The 22,233-nt window shown below is 42.7% G+C and overlaps 1 protein-coding gene across 1 annotated transcript in view; it reads right to left on the bottom strand.

Moving 5' to 3' along the window:
- Nucleotides 1-22,233, bottom strand: part of DNER (delta/notch like EGF repeat containing) — a 315,989-nt gene that overhangs the window by 12,170 nt on the left and 281,586 nt on the right. Inside the window, exons 10-11 of the mRNA XM_059167803.1 lie at nt 13,858-13,971; nt 3,910-4,041 (exon numbers count right to left, since the gene is read on the bottom strand). Coding sequence (XP_059023786.1) covers nt 3,910-4,041; nt 13,858-13,971 — 246 coding nt within the window. The remainder of the gene's footprint in view (nt 1-3,909; nt 4,042-13,857; nt 13,972-22,233) is intronic.

Here is a 22,233-nt window from a genome sequence, read left to right as displayed (position 1 = left end):
GGGAGTTATCGCTTAATGGGGTCAGAGTTTCGGCTTTTCAAGATGAAAAGAGTTACGGAGATGGATGATGGGGAGGGTAGCACACAGGTTGAATGTACTCAGTCCCACGGAACTATACACTTAAAATGATCAAGATGGTTAATTATATGTTATGTGTATTTTGCCACAATAAAAAGAACTGAACAATTTTTAAAAAGGAAAGAGGCTATGTATTTTTAGAAAACTAAAAGAAAATAAAAGATGCCTCTGGCTGCATATAAAGAAAGGGTTAGAGGCTAGACTAGGGGGCCACATGGGGTTACACCAGTGAGGGAGATCTGCCTAAGCCAACATGGATACACATTCTATATATCATTCAGCAGAAAAACAAGATGCTAAACAGGATGTATAGAACGGTCCCATTGGTGTGGGAGGGAATGAGGACTTACAAAATTGACTGGATACATCTGGAAATAGACCCTAAAAATGGCTAATGACTGCTACCTTGGGGGAGCGAAGAGGAGGTCTGGAGGAGGTGGAAGATTAATTAATTTTATTTTTAAAGTATCCTAGTTTATACGAAAATGAGAACCAGAGAACCCAACCAATTTGTATGATAAGGACTTTCCGTGTAACATAAGCATTTCATGGGTTTCTTCAACCATTATGAAATTCCATGCATTCTGGGGAGGAGAGTCCCAAGATGTCCATGTAGACTCCTTCTGGGCCCCTTCCCTGGGTTCCTAGAGCAGCCTGAAGAAAACCTACAGCGACCCCACCCCATATCGTGACTCCCCCACATCCCCCCCGCCACCATGGATTATGAGCTTCGAAAGCCAGGGGCTGCTTCATTAATCTTTCTTTATTTATTTTGCTACATTAATCTTTTCCTCCTGGGCCTAGTGTTCAATATTTAATAGTAGGAGGCCCTTGATTATTGGTTGGCCTATTCACCTATTTGTCAACTGCAGAACACCATTAATTTAATAGTTTAACCATAGATTCAACTCTTCATTGTCCTTTACTGTCCAGCTGTTCTTGGTCAGCAAGACTGACTGCAACTCTAACTGTATAAACCTCACAGCTCCTACACAGACGATACAAAACAGCACTACAGAAACATATATAGGAATTGTGCTAGATCTTGACTCTAGGAAGGTAAAATTTTTATTGAAACCCAAAAACAAAATTGTTGTCAGTCCCAAGTTGGTAAGAATGGATGGCAGATCATGAAAATTCTCCCTAGCTGTTTTGTTACTTTCCAGGACTTGGGGTTTGCATTTGTTTCAGAGTAATGATGAAACACTAGAGCTATTTAAATGATCCTTTTAGATAGTTCTGGATCAATTTTCTGGGTGGCTTTGGTAAATCGATATGGTCGGCTAGATTTTTGCTCCTTATTACCGATAAGGGAACAGTTTGCCTCTAAAAGGGCAAATTTCTAGGAAACATTCACTATTGGGTTAGTCAATGTGCAGAGGAGACAGCTGTGCTAAAATCTAAAAACTCCAGACACAGGGCAGTGCACAGGCAAAAGCCCTGAAGGCAGGAACAAACTTGACCTGTCCACAGAAGAGAAAACAGGACAATGTTTTGGCTGAAACAGACTAAGCAAGAGAGGGAGGCAGACAATGTGGCCTCTGGAGGAAGAGGTCAGACTGATCAGAGGTTACTTTACCACTGTTTTGACAACTCTGAAGGCATTTGTGCTATGTAGCTATGTGGGTTACAGTTCTCCCTCTTCTCTGTGCACGTCGGAGCCTTCCCACTGGGATCTACCCACCTGACCTTGGACCACCCAGGCACTCTCCTCTCCTGGTCCTTGGGTCCATCCCATTTGATTCAGATCCAGTTCTCTAGATGCTGGCCACCAGTTGCAGTTACATGTCATTACATATCATGGCAGACCTCAGCTGCACATTCTCCATTCTTACACTCAGGTCAAGGGTGGAAGCATCCAACACCCAGACCTCGCAGAGCTTAATCTGTGATGACGTTGATTTTAGCACCTTTAACTGCCCGGCTAGCTCAGTCGGTAGAGCATGAGACTCTTGATTTTAGCACCTTTGGTCTAATGGAGAGGTGCAACTGAGATCACCAAATGGAAAGTGCTCTTCTGGGCAAACAGAGAGCCCTCGTGTGGACCAAGATGTGTGATGGGCCCCCTCACACCTGGCCACTCGGCGTGACCCACGCCCTGGGCATGTATCTTCCCATCACCATCTTATAAGTGAGAATGACAAGGCCCCAAGAGGTACATTTTCTTTGTCCAGGTCACATGATGGAGCTAGAATTTGAAGCCAACTTTTACCCTTTCAATTATTCCATCTTTGTGTATCTTTTGCCTATATCATCATCATTGGAGAAATAAAATTTCAATTTTTTATAATTATGTTGCCTTGCTTAAGAAACTTTTTAAGGGCCTCTTGTGTATTCCTGACTTTTTATCCATACCCTCCTATCCATTTATTTTCATAATTAAGATTTAAAAGTTATAAATAGGTATTACTCTGCCCCAAGGCACAATCTTTATCATTTCCAACAGCATTGCCAAATTTCAGAATGAAAACTGGTCCCATTTTATGGGTAAACAAACTGAGGCGTGGCATAATTCAATGCAGCCACACAATGAGTGTCCTGCTAGGGAAAGAACCACAGTCCTGCTGATCCAAGTCTGAGATGCTTTCCAACAACAGATTCCACCCAACTGGACTTAACATCCTACACCAGCTTGTAGCCATTGGCCTTCTGACCATAGAATCCCTTTCTGTGTCCTTCTTCAACAAGACAGGACTTCCCGCCCATCTTCAGCAAAGCCATTTGGTCCTACGACCACTCTTTCCAGGGGTGCTTAGGAAAGTCAATGATGGGAAGCCCAGAAAACAATGACTTTCTTCCCCTCTGAAGCTCTGAGACAAAGAGTAAGCAGGGAGGAGCCCAGAGAGCGTTACTGGTCAAACTGGTTTTAGAGAATGTGGCCCCTACCTCAGGCCCATACTGGGAAGGAGATAGGCCCAAGTAGGTGCTGCTGGACCACCCACGGGAGGTCGTTCTTGAAACACAGAACAGAGGCGAGGCCACAGCAGGCCAGCTCCAGAAGGAGACAGATGGACAGACAGACGGGGGTATGCATATGTTTTTGCCTCCTCCCAAACTCGCAGAGCAGAGAGCCATCTCTACCCGAAGAAAAGGGCGGGGGTGCCGAGAGAGGCCAGGAGGGGGACCTAATGGAAGATTCACAGCCCTGATGAATTTCAGTGAGAAGAAAACCCCTTCCAGGGTTGAATTTTTCAGTTTCGCAAATAGCTGGAAAACCGAACTCCACAGAGCTTCTCATGTTCCCCTCTATCCTATAGATCTCCCTCCATCTCCTCAGATCCATTCATTTAATACATGACATCTTGATTATGACATTTTCAAGCTTCAGTGGGCTTATCTTTAAGAGAGAATCTTCACTCTCTGCAGCTTGAAACATTTTTCCGATTTCCTTTTACCCTCATCCTCGCTGGACTGTTCTCCAGGCAATGGATGGAACCTGACACGTTTGAAGATGCTTGAAGACATAAATGCAGAGCGAGTTTCTATTCTGTGTGTTTTTGCACGTTTTTAACACAAAGACTCTTTTTTGTGATACGATTCTAATGCTCCTCTGTTCGGCACATTTTTGGCTGTCTTAGGAGCCGTGAACTCTGGATGACATCTGCACATTCCCATCCCAGCAGAAAGGCTGGATTCAGACTCAGGAAGGAGGGGGAAGGGCACAGAACAACAAGCAAAGGTACTCCTCTGGGACTCGCGGGGGCACGGGTGACTCAGGTTAGCTCTCTGGCTCACCGCCCATCTGTTGCTGACAGGGGCCACCTGGGTACGCTCAGCATCCTCTTCTCGTTGAATGAATATGCGAGGTTAAATACCAGCAAAAATACTTACGGATCTCGCAGTTTGCACCCACCCAGCCGTGGGGGCAGTGGCAGGTGTAACCATTGGGCTGGTCCAGGCAGGTACCGGCGTGATGGCAGGGGTTACTGTCACATTCATTTATGTCGATGTCACACTCGTCACCTAGAGAGATAAAGAAACACGGTGATGACAGCTGCCTGCCCCAGCGGCACTGTCACCCATCACTGCTCCGGCCAAGCGGCGATCTGAAGCCAGGGTGATGGTCTCTAGCAATGGAGCCCAGTTGGCTGTGTACATAGAGTGTGACACTCTCCCCAAAATGCCAGACAAGGGACCTTTTGCCTAAGCAAACTAAAAAAGAAAAAAAAAAAAAAGGCACTCATCAAAACAATCTCCTTTAGTCAAGTCAAATAGTTAACTGAGGCTGATTCTTATGTCTGAATAAACCTTTTGAGGCTGATGGGAAAAGCGAACTGGGGTTCCTGATTTTTTTTTTAACTCGATTTTATTTTGAATGTCATCTGCTAAACCTTCTTATTTATTTTTCTGAAACTCCAGAAAGCCAAAGACTCACAATTTGTGATATTTTTTTGTGGCCAAGTGTTTGAGTGTGTGAGCCTGGATATTTGACTATTTTCTGGATAGTTCTAGGGCACAGCTGTATGCCTCGCCAGAGTCAATTATGAACATTTGCTTCATTTTCCAAATGCCTGGTTATGTTTCTGGGAAAGATGAAAATGCAAAGGAAAAGCATCGGTGCCCCCTCATCCCCCCACCCCGCAAAGAAAAGACAGTTCTGAGATCCAGGGTTAGCCCAGCCCTGACTCAGCTTCCCCTGGGAAGCTCACGTTCACTCCAGCCGGTCTCTCCCCCATGATGAAGAAATGGAGCTCTTGACCTTATCTAGAACCAACATTCTAGGGCACCTCTGCCCCCATCAGAGAGACTGGTTTAAACTAACAAACCAGACCATAGGCTGAAGTCATGGTGGTCCAAACACCAACTTACAGGAAACAGTTTGTTCTTACAAGTTACACAAACAAAGCCACTTTACCGAGTTTAAGCCATACTACGAGTTAATACAAGATGGGTATGTGTCTCGAACCGCAAGGCGTCTCATCAAATGAATGGACCAGGACACTTCAAATTGAGGCACTCTCTTAAGAGTTTGAAAAACGAGAGAAAGAAACTTTAAAAATATATCTCTGTTGGGACGCCTGGGTGGCTCAGTTGGTTAAGCCGCTGCCTTCAGCTCAGGTCATGATCCCAGCGTCCTGGGATCGAGTCCCACATCGGGCTCCTTGCTCCGCAGGAAGCCTGCTTCTCCCTCTGACTCTGCCTTCCACTCTGTCTGCCTGTGCTAGCTCTCGCTCGCTCTCTCTCTCTGACAAATAAATAAATAAATAAAAATCTTAATATATATATATATATATCTCTGTTTGCTTAGAGACATGTAAAAAGTGATACTCAAAAAACAGAACAAACTAACCTCCCCTCCCCAGCACTGCTACAATCCTTGACTAAAGCCAAGGGCAAAATCAAGTATTTTGTCAGTTTTCAAAGGCAATGTTTCTGTGTACATGTGGAGAGTCACTTCTAGGCTTACTTAATTAGTATTAAAGTACTTTCCTCTCTGCTCGTGGTTTACCTCACATTTATAAAACCACCATATGTCACTCCCAGCCCATTTTAGAGCAGGAATCTCACGCTGATATATTTCATGTCTGTTTCATTTCACGCTTGTTTCTTACCTGGCATCTGACTATTTTATTTTTAACTAAGTGAAATCTGTCGAATAAAACATTTACTACTTTGAGGCTCTCCTAGGTTGATTGTAATTCAGTAGTGTCTAAGTGAGTGTTTCCCACAATAAATATAGTCATTTACATCAATGGGAAAGACATGAAATTGATTGCCTCTCACTAACCTATTCCGAAGGTTGTCTTGCTATTAATGGGGTGATCGCTTTGAGCGTGAAAGGGCACAGACTAACCAATTACAGTCGGCATTCCGTGGCAGACTGGTTGAGGAGACATATAAACAAGAACGTGCTGAGAAACATGAAAAGGACTAAGTCAAAGGCCTTGACAAATATATATACACCAGTACTATTTTCCAACCATTTGTGAAGACAAGCTTAATTGAAGTATTTATTAGGCAATCGCTGTCTTGAGCTAGGCATCTGAAAACTCCACTTTCTTCAAGAAGATGCCCTGTTACTTTTGTAGCCACAGCTGCAGAAACAGCCTGACTTTTCCGTGACTCCACTTCCTGGCAAAACTCAAAAGCTCCCCTCTGCTCCACAAGTCCAATGTCAGCGTCAAACCCTTCTGATCCCCTAAATTCCGGGCAGTCCAGCCCATCTGTTCCTGCTCTGGTCCAGAGCTTTTTGGACCAGCGAGGTAAATGCCCAACCCAGGGTCCAGACTAACGCTAATGCATGTACTGGTTCTTGGATCTCCAAGGTGCGCTAATGTAGTTGGGAGAAGTCCGCAGTCTGTAAGTTAGTCTCCTCCTAGGCGCCCCCCAACTCCAAACTGGAAGGATTTGACAGAGATAGAGAATGATGGGGGAAATGGAATGAACCCATAGGTATGGATGAAATATGTAAAACCTGGGATCCAAAGGGCTGGGGTACCAGAGAGAGTCCCAAGCCTATCCTTGTCTGGATTTCTTCATCACTGGGCTCTTAGGGCCACACTAGGGATGGATTAAATGAAACCAGTTAATGATACAAACTCCATGCCAGTCTGGGATGCAAACAGCCAGCAGCTACTTCCACAGCACAGGTGCTCTGGCCAACCCCTGGGGAGACGCATGGTGCATGGCATAGGGATATGGATGGGGTGACTCGTGAGGCAAATTTTCAACCAAAAGACTCCCAAACGTGACCGCTCTTCTCTGCCTTACAGAGATCATGCTTTCTGACATCAGTCTTACACAAGGTATTTGAAGATTTATTATAAACCATGGAGAATGACTCTGTTATATGTAGATTCATTTGTATGTAAATTCATTTCAAGTTCCCCATAGTATGAGTATTACGTTTTTCTGTGCACCCTACCATTCCACTCAATCAATATGCATTCTAGCTTATTTTAGAAGAGTTCCTGGTGTATTATATCACCTTGCCTTACTCAGAGTTGACTTAATAAATCTTTATGCTTTTGCTGGCTTGAGCCAGATGACTTTTTTTGTTGACTCGCTTACTTTCTTTTTAATTCGAGTCAGGGAAAAAAATCAATTACTTTTAAATCACTGTTGTGCTTGAGTAACATTTGTAAAGAGAATACATAATGAAATTTCTACTTGACTAAGGCTGGAAATCGGAGTCTGAGCTTTAAATCTTTTACAATTGCTTTTCAATCTACTACTTTCTAAGAAGCAGTGTGTAGAGTAGGCATCAAAATTTGATAGTGTTTATGCAAATTTACACATGTGCTCTTTAATTCTGTATGCTTTACTCAGATCCATTAAAGTGAAAAAAAAAATCTAAAAAGTCACGGCTGTGAGTAAACCCTTTGATTAATACAGCCTACAATGAATGATATCAATGAAAATCATAATCAGAATACCGAGCATTAAATATAGAGCTACTGTGTGCCAGGTACGGGAATGGATACATTAACTATATCTCCTTCCTGCTTCCAGATACTTTATTCCAGATGAAATGAATGCTAAAAATTATCTGGAACTTCTTCCACTGTGATGGAGTGACAGAAAGCTCTCTCTTGGCCTACCACAGTAAAGCAGATGAAATATATATTTAAAAAAAAAAACACTTTTAAGACATTAGGCAACAGGTAGTGCACCCAAGAGAAGGAAAACAGAACAGCTGAGTACCGTGATCGTCCTGGCTTCCTGCCTGCAGCCAACTGAGAAAGAACACAGTGTTTCCCTGAACCAAGGACAACTGGACTTTGTGGGAGACGAGGTAGCTGCAACGTGTGGGACAGCGTCCCAAAGAAGATAGAGCCAGTCAGAAAAAGAGCATTAGAGATGTCCTGCATCCCCTTGAGTTTGTTGCTGAATTCTGTGTGTGAGTACACTGGAACTCCATAGCCTTGGCAAACACCGTGATGCATGAGCAGTTCCCTAAGCTCTTAGAGGCCTGTGTTCAAAGTCTCCCAAGTCAAAAAACAGATATTTCATTGGTCACCCAGCGCTTCAGTGGAAAAAAGCAGCACCTCAGCCCTAGGGCATCTCTATCCTAGAGGAAAGGCGACCACAGACCCATTCCCCCCAAATAGAGAAACAAACCTTGAAAGGATCACTTATGCCAGCAAGTAACTTACATACCTGCCGGGGGGACAAAGGGGAGAAGGTGGGAAGGCCAGCACTTAAAAAAAGAAACACAAAAAACCCAAACACTCCATAACTCCCAAGGACCATCCATCCATCCACACAAGGCCTGTTAGCTGGGCAAAGAAAGAGGAATATGTAATCCATAACCGAAAGAAGTATCAGTCCAAAGACACAAGTTCAGAAATCATGAATGATGTTGAGTAACAAGGAATTTGCTCAAAATGTGAAGGAAACCATGAACAAAATGAGGATAGAAATGAAAGATATAGAAAAGAACCAATGGAACATCGAGATGTGAAAAATACAGTTATCTGAAATTAAAGACAACGCTGGATGACTTTCACAGCAGACTAGATTCTGCAGAATAAATTAGTAAACTTGACAACAGTAATAGGAGCTACATACACGGAGTCTCAGGGAAAAAAAAATTTTTTATTTTACACTCAGTAGAAACTCAGTGACCTGTTGTACAATTTTAAGTAGTCTAACAGATGTGATTAGAGTCCCAGGAAAGGGAAGTAGGGCATAAAATAATATTTGGTGGAATAATGGCTAAAAATTTTCCAAATCTGATGAAATTATAAAACCACAGATCCAAGAATTACACCAAATCCCAAGCAGGATAAACACCAACAAAATCACAACAAGGAACATTGTGATTAATTTGTTAAAAGTCAGTAATCAAGGAAAAATCCTAAAAGCAGCCAGAATGAGATTTCTGCTTCCAAAACTGTGAGACAGAAATATTTTTCCTACTCTTCCAACAAGCAAAAACTCTCGACCTTATACAGAAAACAAACATGAGGGGCGCCTGGGTGGCTCAGTGGGTTAAAGCCTCTGCCTTTGGCTCAGGTCTTGATCCCAGGGTCCTGGGATAGAACCACACCATTGGGCTCACTGCTCAGGGGGGAACCTGCTTCTCCCTCTCCCTGCCACTCTGCCTACTTGTGCTCTCTATCTCTCTATCAAATAAATAAATAAAATCTTTAAAAAAGAAAAGAAAAGAAAACAAACACGAGAAGACTCTGAGAGGTCAGGAAGAGACAGACTGGCAGGGAAACTCGGGACCCACGAAACAACGTGGCGGTGAACTCCTGAGTTTTCTTCTGGCTTCTTATGTTCCAGACCAGATGTTGGAGAAGCCAGCAACTCAGGAGTGCCCAAAAGTCCATGGGGGAAAAAAAAAAAACAAGGCCCAGCTACATAATACACTTACAAATACTCCATAGATCAAAGAGAAAATCTAAAGGGACCTAAACAAAATTGAATGAAAATGAAAATATGACATAAAATCTGTGGGACAGAGCCAAATAATATTTTTCTTTAAGATTTTATTTATTTACTTTAGAGAGAGAGAGAGTGAGAGAGAATCCCAAGCGGGTTCCATGATGAATGCAGAAGCTGAGATGGGGCTCGATCCCAGGACCCTAAGATCATCACTTGAGCCAAAAATCAAGAGCCACCCAGGTGCCCCCACAGCTAAAGAAGTGTTGAAGGGTGAATTTATGGCCCCAAATTATACACATGAGAAATAAGGAAGAGCCTCAAATCAATAATCTAACGTCTCCCCTAAACACCCTGGAAGAAAAGCAAAATAAACCCAAGCTGAAAAAGCCAATCTCATAAGGTAAATGTGCCGTTGGATTGAGTGTCTAATTATGTAACAATGATTGGTCTAATTCACTCCACTTAGTCAATCAGGGGGCTTTTGAGTACTTAATAGTGGAACAAGAGTCAGTTTTGCCAACTCTCAGTTAAAATAAAGATATTTGGTGCCAGGGTAGCAATTCAAAGAGGATAGGCAGCATCACTCCTGACGTGGTGGAAAGGAGTATTTTACCACCAGACTCTTCCATGCATGTTAACTCTCAAGATACTCTAGGTTCTTCTTAAAGGGGAAGAAAGGTTCTATGATCAAAAATATTTGGAAAATAAAACAAAGGCAAATTAAATTCCTTACTGTACAACCTCTCAGAGCCTGTAGTTCCCAGACATCCTTTATGAATATCCACATGGTATCATGTCCCAAATTCATTCAGCCACAGATGCTTTTTCCAAGAAGCATCTCATGGGACCAGTGTTCTGTAAAGGATATTAACAGCACAGTTCTCCAAACAACTTTGGGAACTGTTCTGTGGTCCTCTGCAGCCAGAACAGTCACCAGGGCTGAAGGGAAATAGACATTTATTGTTTTCAAAGACCAGTTTAGAGTGAGGTCAGAACCCACTTCACGGAGGCGTGCGACCGCTCCCTCTGATCAAGGTGAGTACCACGGAGAGATGCCTGGGGGCAGGGAGGGGGAGCAGAGGGGACCAGGAGGCAAGGACACTTATCCTTGTCCTGGAGGGAAGGACACTACTGAGAAGATCCTGACTCGGGGTGTTCAGGAACCAGCCAGGGCAAGACTGGAAATGCTGGATAGGGCCAGACCACTAGGGTCTGGACAACCACCTAAGGGCTTTGATCTTTTTCTTAAAAACAATGAATGTCAATAAGCAACATTTAAGTAGGAAGCAACAGGATTACAGATCAGTTCATAAGGTCTCCACGGTGTGGGGAGTGCATTAGGGATGAAGGCAAAGGGGTGTGGGGAGACCGGTTAGAGGGGCTGCACTAATGTGGGCAGAAGAGGAAGGCAGCCCGGTGTTGGTTCCAGGAAGTGAGAGGGTCTAAGAGGTTCTAGGATTCTTTGGTGGTTGGATGCAGGTAAGGAAGAAGAGGACGAAAGGACAAAATGTGCCCCTGGTTTCTGCCCAGAAAAACCCAACATGCTGGTAATACCATTTATTGAGCTAGCAAACCCGCAAGAAGAAAGGGGGTGGGGGGGACACCTGGCTGGCTTAGTCAGTTGAGTATCCCACTCTTAGTTCCAGCTCAGGCCATGATCTCAGGGTCCTGGGATCAAGCCCCAAGGAGTGCTCTGGGCTCATCAGGGAGTCTGCTTGAGATTTTTTCCCTCTCCCTCTGTCCCTCCTCACCCTCTCTCTTGCTCTCTAAAATAAATGAATAAATCTTTTAAAAAATGGAAGGGAGAAGAAATTCTATAGCTCAATGTATCTTTGAGGGATATCTAAGAGTGAATATAGATTAGGAAATTCAAGATTTGGTAAGTGTTCTGGAGAAAAGATTGCATTTTATCTCCCATAAGATACCAAGATAAATTTCAAATGGATTAAAGATTTGTATGCACAAAAATTAACTCATGTTATTAGGGTAATATAGGAGAGTGTTTATAAAATCTTGATGTGTAGGGTCTTTCTAGCATGAAACTACAAGAAAAGGAAGCAAAAGAAAATATCAAGATTTAATAATACAAAAATAAAATATAATATAGGAAAATAAAACATCTTATACATTTAAAAAGCAAATAGCAATAGAAAAATATTTGTAACCTATGGAATATAAAATGTCATATGCCTATTAAAAAGGGCTTTTTCAAGTCAAGAATAAAGATTAACCTAAGTGTTAGCTAACTGGAATTAAAATAAAAATTTAAAGTAAAAGAAAGAAAGGAAGGTAGGAGGGTTGGTTAACATAAATGGTAGAAAAGCAAAGAAAGGATATGAATACGGAGTTTATAAAAGAAGAGACACAAATGACCATGCATATATTTTGAAAGTATACAATCTTATTATGAATCAGAGACCTACAAACAAAAACGCTTAAAGGGCGTTTTTGGCCACCAAATGACAATTCTCAGTATCTGTATGAAGTTAGGAGAATAGATGTCCCTGTATACTCTTGGTAGAAGTAAATTTGGTACAGTGTTCTTTCTCAAGAGCAGTATGGAAATATGTACATATTTTTCTGGACCCTGAGACTCCAGGAAATTAGCTCAAAGAAATAATCAGACAAGTCCACAAAGATGTACATCCGAGAATACTCATATCAATGTTGTTTATAATAGGGAAAAGTTCTCAACCCCCAAAAAGTTAAATGGGCGATGTGTTAAAAAAAAAAAAAATTTTTTTTATAGAATGAGCTATAGGGCAGCCAGCAAAAATGGTAAAACAGAAGGCTATTTCTTTAGGTGGAACCACATTTATGATATACATGTATTTTTAAGTGAGAAGTAGGTTACAATATAGTAGGATAAATATGATTCTCTTTTATCCAAATATAAATGCATATACACTAAATGCTCTATGTCATACACACGGACCTTCAGGAAGATCTCTGGATATATGTATCAAGATATGAATGGCTACCTCCAAGCTGTCGGGTTTCTTCCTATAGGCATATATCTTCTAATCTTCTCCCAAGCTTTTTATGATTTGTGAGATAAAAATGTCTGAGGAAAAAAGACCCAGAATGCTTCCCCAATATTATTTTTGCATCCATTGATGAGTATAAATGTCTGTGTGTGTTTATAAACCAGTCAGCAAAACAAAACCATCTGCGAATCATTTTCTGGAATGAGCCCACTTCTCAGTCTCAGGAAAATCTAAAAGGAAAACACAGGATGTGACACAGATAAATAGAAGGAAGATCAGAAGTTGCTTCTCCCACATCTTGACCGCTGGCATCTTCTCCAGAGGCACAAAAGAGGGTCCCCAGAGATGGACCAGGAGACCGTGCTCTATGAAACCCCCCAGGCCGTGCTGCTCAGTTGAAGAGAGGCGAGCGCCCCGAGCTGCTCTCCAGGCCGAGCTAACACAGGCTTTCCTGCAGCTGAAGACCCCACCTTGTTCTGTGGACACTTCAAATGTCAACCTTTCCCAACTTGCAAACCAGAGTGACCTGGATGTTTTTGTTGGTTTAGCAACCTCTGAATACCTAGATTTGTCCTATACTCTCCATTCCAGAATTCTTGGGTTCTGATGCAAAAGCAAAGGATGGAGCCTTCTCTACTCCAATGGTTCAGAGTTCCTTCTGGGACTGTGAGGAAAATGTGAGCCTCCTCTCAACAGATACCCATACATGAGATGTTTCACTGAAATCCAATTTCAGGGATTCAAGGCCTCCCTGAAGCCCATAGGGTAGGCAGTGATTTAGAAGGATCCCTAGTCTAGAAATGACTCCTCCCACTCAGAGGTCAGCGGCCACCAATGTTTCTCCAGCACCCAGCCCTGTCCCCTGCCCTCCCAGTCTCCTTCGCTCTCGGACCTTTTCTCTACCTATTCTCTACACCTCGAGCATCTGTACTTCCCTAACAATCAACACCGTAGCTGAAGTCTGTGCCTCTCGCTGCCTACCACCACCGCCACCTCCCCTTATTGTTCAAAATCCCGCCACTGTTGCATCTTTCAGTAAAAATAAATGCGGTCACCAAACGCAATTTCTAGAAAAGACGCATTCAATCCTTCCTTTCCCCTTCGTCCGTGAACACTTGAACTTTCTCAGCTATTGGTGTAATGGCTCATTTCTCATGTTTCCCAGCTACGGCTCTGGAAACGTACAGCAATGGCAATGTCAGCAAGCCTTCCGTGCCAGACACTGCGTTCAGAAGAACCTCATTTAATGACAACACAGCCAATTGTTTTAAAATAGATCATTGTCCAAGCAATGCCTAGTTGCATTTTGCAAAGGTATTCATATTTTGCGATAATATATGCATGGAGATTTCTCAGTTGGTTTTTGGTTTTTGGGTTTTTTGTTGTTGTTGTTGTTTTTAACAGCTGCCACCTTTGGGATTTGGGGATAGATTTAAAACTCAGTTCCCGGATCACTTGCCTGTAAACCCGGGTGCACAGACACACGTGCCATTTAGACCCTCACTGTCACAGGTGCCTCCGTTCAGACAGCTGACGTTAGCGCAGGGGTCCTTGTACGACTCACAGTGTATTCCTGTGGAGAGACAGACACACAAGGGGTCACTCATTAAGGGATCTATAGCCCCCGTGGTCTTTAAAAGCAAAGCGTTGGAATAGCCCAGAACTCCAAGAAGGCAGATTCCCAGAGGCCCACGTGTGTGTGTGCACATGGGTGTGCATGTGTGTAAGCATGCACACCCATGTGCCCACTCTTAACCATCGTGAAGACTCGCCCATGAGGACACAACAAATCCATTCTCTGTCTTGAGGTCCCACCGTCGTCATGCATCTGTACTTTCTCTGACGACCTGTATCAAAGTCTGGGAAACAGCAAGTTAGAGCCCTGAAAGACAACATTTACCAGAATGTTTTGTAAGTCTCCAAAAGAAAAAGAAGAGCCAGACATCCTTTATAAGATATTGATATAATTAATAAACAGCCTCGTGATGAGGAAGATGTGGAGTCAGATATTGAAATGAACTCTGGTTCTACTTTGGGGAACTACAGAACAGAAAGGGAGCCCTGGGGTCCTTGGACTTTATTTTAAAAGACTAAATCCAATTACCACGTACCAAAGATCACCTCTGTTGTCCACTGGCTCTGTCCCCGCACCGGGCTTTGCATCTCACTGGATCCTGGCAACAACGCTAGGAGACAAATAGCCTTACTCCCCAAGCTAGGATTTTGAAACCCCCAGTGATCCGAATCTGAGCCTGTCCTTGCTAACTAGTCTGCAAGAGTGAGCTCAGACTGGCCTTGGAAACATACAAAATTCTACAGAGCTCAGAGCACCCATTTCACAAAAAAGCAGACATCTTAAAAATCTTTACAGCAAAAGCAGTTTCCCATGGGTGTAAAAAAAAGTTTATGTGTGAATGTGAAAGTAGGACTGAAGGACTGAATTATTTTGTCTTTCACATCAGGGATTTCTATATTGGTGGAATTTTTCTTTTCAGTGAGTCATTAGTGCTTTATAATTTTATTAAAAACTTTAAAAATTCAATGCTATTTGAAAGGTAAGATTTCTGCTGTTGTCTCACCAGAAGGCCAAGATCGATGAATGGATTAATCTCTCTCTCCCTCATCCCTTGCCCTTTGGAGGGGAAGAGAGATTACATTATATTCCATATAAGAATGTAGAGAATGATGTGTTTGCCCTTCCTGACAGGCTCGCGACAAATAAGCAGAAAGCAAATAGGAACAGGATGGTATTTACTCAATTTGCTCTCCACTTCATCACTGAGCTCATATTGTGCAAAGGACTGCCACACCCAGTGACTCATCACTTAGTCACTGAAATTACTCTCGAGATTTTTGTCTATCGTTTTTTTTTTTTTTTTCAGTGTCTTCAGAATTGGGCTCACGAAAGACAAAACAGTGTAAGAGGAAGGAGAAACAGAACCGCCTATCTGTGTTCATACTAACAACTTCTTTGAACCTGGCAAATTTGGAATAGATGGCTTTTCATTCCATTTTATCCTTTGCCCCTCATGCCCAACCCATGAATAATATTCTGCCAGATATTTTCCTAAAGTGCCTTTCAGATCCTTGCCTGGCTTTTCTCCCTGCACCGACCAGCCCAATCCCACTGCCTGGGGCCCGGTGGGCCTCAAACCCTGGAAGCCCCATCCTAGCTCCCTCCCTGTCTCCAGTGACTGGAATGAGCCTTGGTGACTTCCACTGACTTTAACCAACCCAGGAAATCCAAGCGATGTGCAAGATCAAACAAATGTAAAAATGTGCATGAAACCGGTCATTTTTTTCTCACCTGGGTATGTACAGCCTTTTCACCCAGAAGCTTCTGTTTTCTCACTGATTCCCAAGTAGCATGGGCTCAATCAAATGAATAAAATGCAAAGCAGCCTTTTCTGCTCCAAAGTGTTTATCAAAAAGCAAAGAGCTTCATATTTTCAAGCTCCCACGGGGCTGATCAATGGAAACCAGGTGACAGAAAATGCTTTCAAATGCAATGGGAAATACAGTTAGAGCCAAAGTTCAGAGATGCCTGGCATCTGGCATCTAAAAATATGTCCATTCTATCTAAAGAAAGAATGACCAAGGATGATCTTTACTGGGTTTCTAATAATACATTAGCCAGTCGAGCCTGCATAATATTAATACAATGAACACATGAGCATGCACAGGACCAGGTTTTTCAAATGAGGCAGAAAAGCAAATTGTAAGCTAAATATTTGAACATCTCAACCTTAAAAGACTTCAGTAAGATAGATTCAATGAAAACACCCAAGATAATAGTAATTTCAATCTTTTGGGTTTTTTTTTTTAATTTTTGGCAATAATTTTATCCCTCGTTACTTCTCTTTTTCAAAAGATACTGGGTCACTTGAGATTGAGAGTTTCCTGGCATCTCATCTTCATGGAAACACGATGGCTATGAAGCGAGATGGGCTTAACGTCCCCAGCAAGCCCTTGGTTTCTATACTCTAAACCTTGCTAATCCCTTTATAAGAAACATTTGTCATATTGCTCAGCTTATCTTAAGAGCTGAACAACCATGTGCTGGAAACCTTGAAGACAGAGACCAGAGAGTCATGAACACCACCGATGTGCCAAAGAGACTCCACCGAAACCCTCCTTCACAGGCCCCCCTTCCCCAGGGGCCCTGAGTGCCAGTACCACACTGTGCTGGCCGCCCATTTCCTCTGACCTGAATGCCTTCCTTTCCCTCTGCCCGCTGGTCTTCACCTGGCACATTCCATCTGTCAAAACCTAACTCCAATGCTCTTTCTCTAGAGAGCTGAACCTGAGTCTCTGGAGACAGAGCTCCATTTTTCCACCATTGTGCACTGAAAGCACTGAGATTCGCAGTATGATGAAGTTTACTGGGTTAAAGCATGACTTATCTGTTCTCCTGTCTGATCCCCTCACCCCTCAACAAATCTCTGAGGGCCTTCAGAGCAGAGGCCATGATCTAACGCATGGAAGACATTCTGGACGTACCACCAGAATCCCATCCTTTCAGGAGGGGCGATGGTCAGTGTACTTTGGCTGACACACAGGTAGGACTGCCAGAGGAGTGAGAAGCCATTCCAAATCTGCCTCAAAAACACCCTATTTTGTCAGGGAAAACCAGGTCCACACTTCAAATTAAGTCTGTGGAACGACACATGCATCACCCACTGGCAGCAGACATAGCACGCACTATTACGAAACTTATGTTTAGTCTCAAGCAAAAATAAACTGTAATTCAGTCAAAACTAATAAAAATTCATACTTTTCATATTAAGGGAGAGAGAGGCAATGTTTCTGAAAAGATCTCTATTCCAACAGGGCTCTGTATAGAAGTTAATTTTAGAATTAAAATGACCGAAAATTCAAAGAGCAGCACACCAATGGCAAGTCTTCATTGCCGTCGCAATTTGGTCATGATTGATATTTTGAAAACTGAAAGTCACTATTTTAGGTAATAAAACCAGATAAAGAGAATTAACTCTAAGTGTCCTTTGAATTTAATATTTGTTCTAAGACATCGTCTTATTTTATTCAGACTTATTTCCTCCACAAAAAATGTCCCAGTGCTTCAACCATCACAGAGGCCAACCTCTTATAAATGATTTCAGAAATTATAATTCACATCTTGACCTTGGCCTCATTATTTCTTGTGTGTGCACCAGCCTCAGTCTGTTCCTCTGGCTAAATATTAGCCTAAAAAAGGAAGGAATCCTGACTTATCCATTTTGGTATCTATCCCACTATTTGAGAAGGCCTACGTACACAAAACACCCAAAAATTCTTGTTCACTGGTTACCCAGAAAAAAGTAACCGGGGCAAACAAGATGTTCTCACCTTTTCAATTACAAATTTCTGTAGACTTTTAAAAAATGAACAATTAGGTACCATGGGATTGAACGTATAACCCAATGATGTCGTTTCCGAAGCCCAATCCCAACCCCGCCAAACTCAGAAAGTATAAAAATTATATGCATAAAGATGTTCATTTCAAAATCGTTTATAAAAGCCTCACATCAGATGCCACAAGGGAACAGATAAACATTCCCCTGTGGGAATATTACATAGCTATTTAATATAGAATTAGTCAGGCTTCTAGCAATATCTAAATGAAACATACTACAAAAGGAAAGCAAGGGCAGAACAATATAAACATTGTATGTATATTCCATTGTAACCATGAAAACACGGAAATTTAAAAGGACAGAAACAACAGAGATGCTTACTGCTCTTGTATTCTGTTATAAAGCTATGAACTATCTCAAATTTTCTTTTTTCCAAAATTTGATTATTGTTGTTACATCATTTTCATACTTAAAAGCCGAAATATTTTCTAACTTTGGCGAGGAAAAATTCCAAAGGAGTATACGGTTGATCATTTAGTTTGTTCTACTAAAATAAAAGTCAATGGCATATGGGGCAACTTAACTTTCTGACACTATGAAGTCACAAACTAAGCAGAGTCTTGAAAGACTTGCCATGAACTAGCTCTGAGCTAATTTGGGAGGACAGATGAGCATTTTGGTATGTCCAAAGAGAGGTTACTCTAAGTCCTTCCACGCACTTCACTTCTAACAATTTCACGATACAGCAGAAATTTTCTGGGAAAACATTTACGTTGGTTTCCTTTATTTAATTAGTGTGTTAAGCAACAATTACAATGCAACTAAAGACGGCTGTTGAGCACTTGCCTTTGTGCAAGGCACCACACCAAGAACTGCAGAGAACTAACAGGAAAAGAGCCTACATAGTCACTGCCTTTCAGGAGACAACGATTTAGCATAAGACAGAGGGGATTTCTACAAGGTTGACCATCAATGTCACAGCAAACACAGAGGCCAGGTTGGGAGAGGTCAAGGAGGGAGGGATCACATGCTCCAGGACCAACACTGCAGTGGGTGGATGCAGGACTGGATGAAGGTGGAGAGGCAGCAGGGAGATGGTGCGGATAAGAAGGAGACCCTTGGGGCCTGTGACATTCATGGCGTCCAGAGGGCAAGGATTCCGTGAGGGCAGGGAGACAAGAGTCAGGGGACAGCGACGGGGCTGCAGGAGGAAGCTAAAGGACAGTGAGTTTCAAGAGGGAGCCGGCAGTCAATGAGGCAAGGAAGCAGGCACCCAGGAACCGGGAGTCAGAAGCTAGAGGGGTAGGCTCCAGGATCTCCCTGAAAAGTCTTCAGTGAGGTCACCGGGAGACCCATTTTAGCCAGACAGTGTGGAAAAGATCCAAACTGAACAGGATCAAGAAAAGAATAAAAAAGTTACAAATTGGGGCGCCTGGGTGGCTCAGTGGTTAAGCCGCTGCCTTCGGCTCAGGTCATGATCTCGGTGTCCTGGGATCGAGCCCCACATCGGGCTCTCTGCTCAGCAGGGAGCCTGCTTCCTCCTCTCTCTCTGCCTGACTCTCTGCCTGCTTGTGATCTCTCTTTGTCAAATGAATGAATAAAATCTTAAAAAAAAAAAAGTTACAAATTGAGATGGTATCTACAGTCATCTAGGGAACCTTGCTCGTAAAATAAAGAGCAAGACAGGGGCAAGTAAGTCAAGGAGGACAGCAAGTCATTGAAAAGGGGTTTTTTTCCCAATTTGTGTGCAGTGCATAAAAACACTTCTTCTTCTGCATAGCAGACCAATTTCTCCAATACCTTTCATGAAAAAAACAAAACAGAACCATTCCTTCCCATTTATACCAATTCCTCCTTAAGGGTCAGACACTATTACAGACACTGGGCAATTATTCAGTTTTGGTTAGCTCTCCGTTCTCACACCCCTAACACATGAATGTCGTAACAACAAACAAATAATAATAAAACACTGGCAGAAGTTCCCCCTCCTTGCTTTCTGTTTTCAAAATGTTCTTAGCCACACTTTGCTGAGCTCCTATTACATGTTTTCTTTATAGAAAGTCATGTTCATCTGAGTTCTATTTTAACATAAAATAGTAAAGAATACCACTTAAAAATGCGTATGTACCGTAAGAGGTTGAAGTCTCAACCCCCTCCCCGCAACATACCACCAACCTAAGCTCTAACCCCAGAGGTAAGTTCTAACCCCAGAGGTGCTGCCCACCTGTCCTCTAGTTTGCTGAGTTTATGCACATGTCCTATATGTAAGTATATGTTTGGAGAAATGCTTCCGAGGGACTGATGTCCATCCCCCAAGGAGAGAAAGACACAGGATCTTGTGAATCACTTTTCCCCTGGACTGGAGGCTATGACTTAACCCCCTCACCTCTCTCTTAGTTCCTCTATCACCCACCACCCCAGCTCCACAACTCCTACTTTAGAAGTTCGACCATTTACGCTGCTACGCTTTGCCTTAAAAATACTTATTTTAAATCTAAACCTAAAGGTCTCTACACATATACCCAGATTACATGACCACTTTACCTGCCCACTGGGATGAGATCTTTAACATGCATGTATGTCTACCAACCCTTCCCTCCCCATTCCCTTCAACTCAGGGATTTAGTTAAAACGATAGCAAACTCGAATGCAGTCATTTCAATTTTTCCTGAAGAATGGGTATAATGGAGACATCCTAGGTGGACCCTCAATGAGTCACACCCTTCTCTTGTGTGTGAGCTTTGGACCAAGAGCCAAAGTTAAGTGATTTTGAAGATACAGTTAAGGTCCCTAATCAGTTCACTTTTTGTTGATCTTAGGTGGGCCTGACCTAATCAGGTGAGATCTTCAGCGAGTATAGGCTCCTTTGCTGAAGTGAGAGACATGAAAGAGCACAAGCTCTCTTTCATCTCCTTTTCACTGCAAGTTGCCATGACTTCTGAAACCACAAGGATATGAATTCTGTAAAACAACCAGAGGGAACACAGAGGTTGACCCTTTCCTATTCAACCTTCAGATGGGAACTCAGTACAGCCAACATCTTGATTCCAGCCTTGTGGGAGCCCAAGAAGGGAGTCCCCAAAGACATGCCTGGACCAATGGGACTGTTGGCAACTAAAAGGGTGTCATTTCAAACTGCTACTTCGTAGTGACTTGTTATACAGCAGAACTAATTGGTAAAACAAGTACATCTATTGTCTTCAAAAGACTCTTCTTCCCCATTAAACTACCAGCCACAGCACTTTAATATCATCTATTTTGGTTTATCCCTGCATTTAAAGAGTCTGTTCAACTCTCTCCTTCCTGTTCTCTGTCTTCCCCTATCTAGTTTATTTGTTCTGATATAGTTCCAACTGAGAATACTTTTTTAAAATAATTCTCTTAGAAAGGGGACACAGTGTTATGTTTTCTGTACCCTTAAATGGACGAAATGTCTTTCTTTTGTCCTCAAACGTAAAGGACCCTTGACCACCCACCCTTTGCACTGGGCAGCCAGTAACATTTCTCCACTATTGCTAGTTTCATTACAGAGAGAAGCAGGTCAGTGCAGATTTGATTCTCTCTTTTGTATATAACCTGTACGCCCTCTGAAGACTCTTACAGAAAAAAAAGATTTCTCTTCATCATTAGATTCGGAAATTTTACCAGGAAATCTCAAATTGTGTTCATCTCCTTCATTAATCCCTCTGGCACCCTGCAAACCCATTCATTCTATCTGAAAACTCTAGTTTTCTCCAGCTCATACATTCCTCCTTCTAGTAATTAGTAGATTCTGGTTTTATTTCCAAATGTCCTTTCTTCCTCTGGACCATCCACCATCTAGACGGAAACAGACCGCCTGGGTCTTCTCTCCACATTTCCTTTCTTGTCAGTCAGGATTTCCCTTTCCTCATGTTTTCACTTCTATCATGAAATAGTTCCTCCTTTGGCTCTTCCAGATCCAGATTCAAGTGTGAGTAATATACATTACTCGTTTCACTTCCTCTCCTGAGTGGCTGCAGTTGGTGGAGCTTGCTGCAACTCATTTTTATTTTCTAGGTTATTTTCCCTTTCTGAGTTGCACGGGGACAGACTCCCCGTGCTGGCCAGGGTGAAGGTTGCCAACATCAGGCAGAGATAGAAGCCCTTGGAGACTCCCCTCCAGTGCTAGACAGGCTGGCCAACTGGTAGCCTTGTCTACTAAGGGGCAGGATGGAGGCCTCCCAGTTTGGGAGGCTCAGGGCTCTCCATGAATGAAGAGAGACCATTTTCTCTCAGCCATACAGGAAATAAAGGACCAGTTCAGTCCAACGGTCCAAATGTTTTAGAGGTCAGCCAGTCTCCATGAGATCTGTAGAGCCCATTAGGTCACATGGAACACATTCACAGCACGTACTTCCTCTTCGTAAACTAAGGATCCTTGGAGCCCTGCCAGCCGTTGATGCAGTTCTCCCCTAACCCTGTTGTGCACAAAAGCTCCAAGAATCCACCTTCTTTTCTTG

The sequence above is a fragment of the Mustela lutreola genome, chromosome 3, assembly GCF_030435805.1.
Source record: "Mustela lutreola isolate mMusLut2 chromosome 3, mMusLut2.pri, whole genome shotgun sequence".
Lineage (NCBI taxonomy): Eukaryota > Metazoa > Chordata > Mammalia > Carnivora > Mustelidae > Mustela > Mustela lutreola.
Note: the sequence above shows the minus strand (reverse complement) of the source record. Positions and strands in the feature narration are given on the sequence as shown.